Source organism: Erithacus rubecula (genome assembly GCF_903797595.1).
Source record: "Erithacus rubecula genome assembly, chromosome: 5".
NCBI classification, from domain to species: domain Eukaryota; kingdom Metazoa; phylum Chordata; class Aves; order Passeriformes; family Muscicapidae; genus Erithacus; species Erithacus rubecula.
This window is the reverse complement of record NC_136687.1, coordinates 57,682,572-57,686,066: the sequence shown is the minus strand read 5'-3', so window position 1 is coordinate 57,686,066 and position 3,495 is coordinate 57,682,572. Positions and strand designations below refer to the sequence as shown.

The 3,495-nt window shown below is 54.9% G+C and overlaps 1 protein-coding gene across 1 annotated transcript; it reads left to right on the top strand.

Moving 5' to 3' along the window:
• Nucleotides 1–1,148: 1,148 nt before the first annotated feature.
• LOC306802400 (uncharacterized protein) lies at nucleotides 1,149–2,995 on the top strand. Its single transcript, XM_079306573.1, has 2 exons — nucleotides 1,149–1,214; nucleotides 2,030–2,995. Exons 1-2 carry the CDS (start codon nucleotides 1,152–1,154, stop codon nucleotides 2,747–2,749), a joined length of 783 nt encoding a protein of 260 aa, XP_079162699.1. The 5' UTR covers nucleotides 1,149–1,151; the 3' UTR covers nucleotides 2,750–2,995.
• Nucleotides 2,996–3,495: the final 500 nt, after the last annotated feature.

Genomic DNA, 3,495 nt, shown 5'->3' with positions numbered 1-3,495 from the left:
GCACACCTCTAAAGAAAACATACCGAGAGCTCTAATTGCCCAATAGTGGCTTATATTACCTACCTAGCTGGGGGTTATCACTAGGGCTTGTGTGCACTTGAAGGGTGTGTGTAGCTCTGCATACTTTGACCTTGTTTCTGATGTGACAAACTATGATACAAGCATAAGCTATTCAGGGACAGGCAGAAAACCAAGCTCTGCCAGACTCCATGCTGTGCCATGTCCAGCTGCACAAAATAAATTTCAGATGGAAGCAAAGCTACAAGAGTGTGTTGTTGGCCCAGCTGGTCCCATGGACACCAAGGATGAGCCACATTGAGTCAAGCAGGCCTGACCCAGCCATCACAGGGAGCAGCACCAGGCCAGCTCAGCACCCCCACACCCACAGGCACTGGCCAGACACCATCCATTCCTTCCTGGGAGGAGTCCCCAGTGCCTGGAGTGCAGGCAGGAGCTGCTCTGATGTCCACACAGCTCCTCGGAGACAGATCTGCTCCCCTGGCACGATGGCAGCGCCCGTCCCTGTTCAGGAGGGCACTCAGGGCTGTGTGCAGGGTGTTCCTTGGCACCCACCGCCCACGGGAGCAGCAGCAGCAGTGCCCTGTGCTGGGAGCAGCATCCTGGAGAGGGCTGCTCCGAGCTCAGCAGCGTCCTCTGAGAGTGACACAGGGATGGATGCAGGGATGGATGCAGCATGGTGCCTCAGGCCCCTGGCTGTCCCCAGGCCATCCTGCTGCCAGGCTGCTCTTGGCCATGTCTTCGTGACACCAGCCTGTGATTCCCCTTCAGACATTCTGATAAGCTCTAGTTCATTTTTATTGCACGTATTTTGTAAATAGACTGTATTATTTTAATACAATAGGTTATAAATTTTTCTTCAACAAAATTTTTAGTTTAGCCTTATTAACTGAGTTGTGTGCATAAAAAAAAACGGATTGAAAACCCAATATGCTGGTTTCTTATATCTTCCATGGAAGAGGTGCCCTGGGAGTGGAACCAGGCTCCGGTGCTTTGTGATGAGGGGCCCAGAGAGCTCTGTGACACTGCGGGGCCTGGCCTTGCCCGGGGCAGCGAGGGCGCCGAGCCCCAGGAGAGCGTTTCCACAGCAGCTCCCCTGGAGCCCCGGCAGCTCCACACACACGGGGACAGACATGGAGAACCGTGTGAGGAATGCCAACCCCCAGGGGATGCCCAGACTGGACTGGACGTGCCAGGTGAGGAGGGACAGGCCGGGCTGGGATGGGGCTGGGCTTGCTGGCACTGTGGGGAGCGCTGTGCCAAGGCAGCTGCCGCCATCCCACTCCTCTTCCTCCTCCTGGTCTTGCTTCCCAAGGGTGTGTCACAGGCCTGGAGAGCCAGGCCCGGACCTTGTCCCTCCATGGGGACAGGCTCAGACCGCTCCTCTGCCCACAGAGCCTGCAGGGTAAGGGAGCCCCCCAGCCATCATGTCAAGCAATGACGCCTCTGCAAGGCCAGGCCCATCCCAGGTGCAGGGCTCTGCCATCCTGCCACGGCAGCAGGACAGCCTGGAGGAGAAAGGGCTCAGTGGCTCCATGGCAGACTAATTATGGTTAGATTTAGTCTGTCAGGCAGGTGCCTTCCAAGAACAGGATGGGACAGGGGGATCAGCCTCCCTCTGGCCAGGGCCAGCAGCTGCACTGCACCACTGCAGCCCCATCATCTCCCATCACAGCCCTGTCCCAGCAGCTGCTGCTGCCAGCTCTCCAGCAGGCATTTCCTGGAGGGAGCCAGGTAACCTTTACAATTAACTGAATCACATAGCATCACAAATATTGGAAGGGATCTCAGGAGATCGTCCAGTCCAGCACTCTGTCAAGGCAGGGTCACTTTCAGCAGGTTACACACACAAAAGTTCAGGTGGCTTTGGAATGTATCCAGAGGGGGGAGACTCCACAGCCTCCCTGGATAGCCTATTCCAGGGCTCTGCTACCTCATTGTAAAGAAGTTCTTACTGAACCTGAGGAAGAACTCTTCAAGAAATGCCCCTGTCTCCTTTCTCTCCTTCCAGGGGAGCTCATTTCTCAACCTTCAGCAGCCATCGCCAACAGGCCTGGAGGGGTTGGAGGCCATTTCGAGCATGCAGAAGGTGCTTCAGTGGCTTGAAGTCTATGTTCCCAGTGATCCAGGGGCCTGGGCCAAGGAGAATGAGGACAGTGAAAACAAGATTGACAAGGCGCAGTTTCATGAGATATTGGAAGAGGACATGCCCTCAGACACGTATGAAGACAGAAGCGGAAGCCAAGGCGTGTCAGAAGACTTCAGTGACCTAGAGCTGTTTCAACGGGAGCAGGATGAGAATGAAGCAGCTGAAAGAAAGGATCTCAGCACACTGCAGAGGATATCTCCTCCCCTGGCTACTTCCATGAACACCGAGGATAAACCAGCCATGTCTTCAAGACACCAACAAGGGAAGGCCAGCACCACCCCACCCACAGGCACTAGCCAGACAGCATCCACTCCTGCCTGGGAAGTGGTCCCAGTGCCTCGAGTGCAGAGAAGAGCTCACCTGTTGCACTCCCAGCCCCCTGCAGACAGATCTCCTCTCACAGCCACCCACAGCCCGGCGCAACAGCAGCGCCCGTCCCTGTTCAGGAGGGCACTCAGGGCTGTGTGCAGGGTGTTCCTTGGCACCCACCGCCCACGGGAGCAGCAGTGCCCTACTCCCAGTGCCAGGCAGCTGCCTGGAGAGGGCTGCTCAGAGCCTCAGCAGCGTCCTCTGAGAGAGTGACACAGGGATGGATGCAGGGATGGATGCAGCATGGTGCCTCAGGCCCCTGGCTGTCCCCAGGCCATCCTGCTGCCAGGCTGCTCTTGGCCATGTCTTCGTGACACCAGCCTGTGATTCCCCTTCAGACATTCTGATAAGCTCTAGTTCATTTTTATTGCACGTATTTTGCAAATAGACTGTATTATATATGTATTTGTATATAATAGGTTATCATTTTTCTTCAATAAAACTGTCAGTTTAGCCCAATTAACTGAGTTGTGTGCATAAAAAAAATTGGTTCAGCACAAAAAGCTGAGAAAAAGTACAGTTTTACATTTCAGAGGATATTATTATTACCTCTAAGCAGGTGGCAGCTCAACAGCTCCTGCAGGCATCAGAACCATCTGTCTTACAGTTCTTACATCTGCTAAAGAAAGACCTCCTGCAGCAGGAGGGCAAGGAGCAGCTCTTGTTCCCCTGACATGGTTTTGGTGGCTCCACAGCAAACCTGGGCAGGTGAGTGTCATGGATGGGATGGGATGGGATGGGATGGGATGGGATGGGATGGGATGGGATGGGATGGGATGGGATGGGATGGGATGGGATGGGATGGGATGGGATGGGATGGGATGGGATGGGATGGGATGGGATGGGATGGGATGGGATGGGATGGGATGGGATGGGATGGGATGGGATGGACCCCCTCTGCCACTGTGCTGTACCACTGCAGCCCCATGAGTATAAGGCCTGTCTGCACTACAACGAGA

What these genes read in the sequence shown, in the direction of transcription:
- LOC306802400 (XM_079306573.1), top strand. Translation starts at nt 1,152, where the DNA reads ATGGAGAACCGTGTGAGGAATGCCAACCCCCAGGGGATGCCCAGACTG. An exon ending in GACTGGACTGGACGTGCCAG is followed by an intron (nt 1,215 to 2,029) that starts GTGAGGAGGGAC and finishes CTCTCCTTCCAG; the next exon opens with GGGAGCTCATTTCTCAACCT.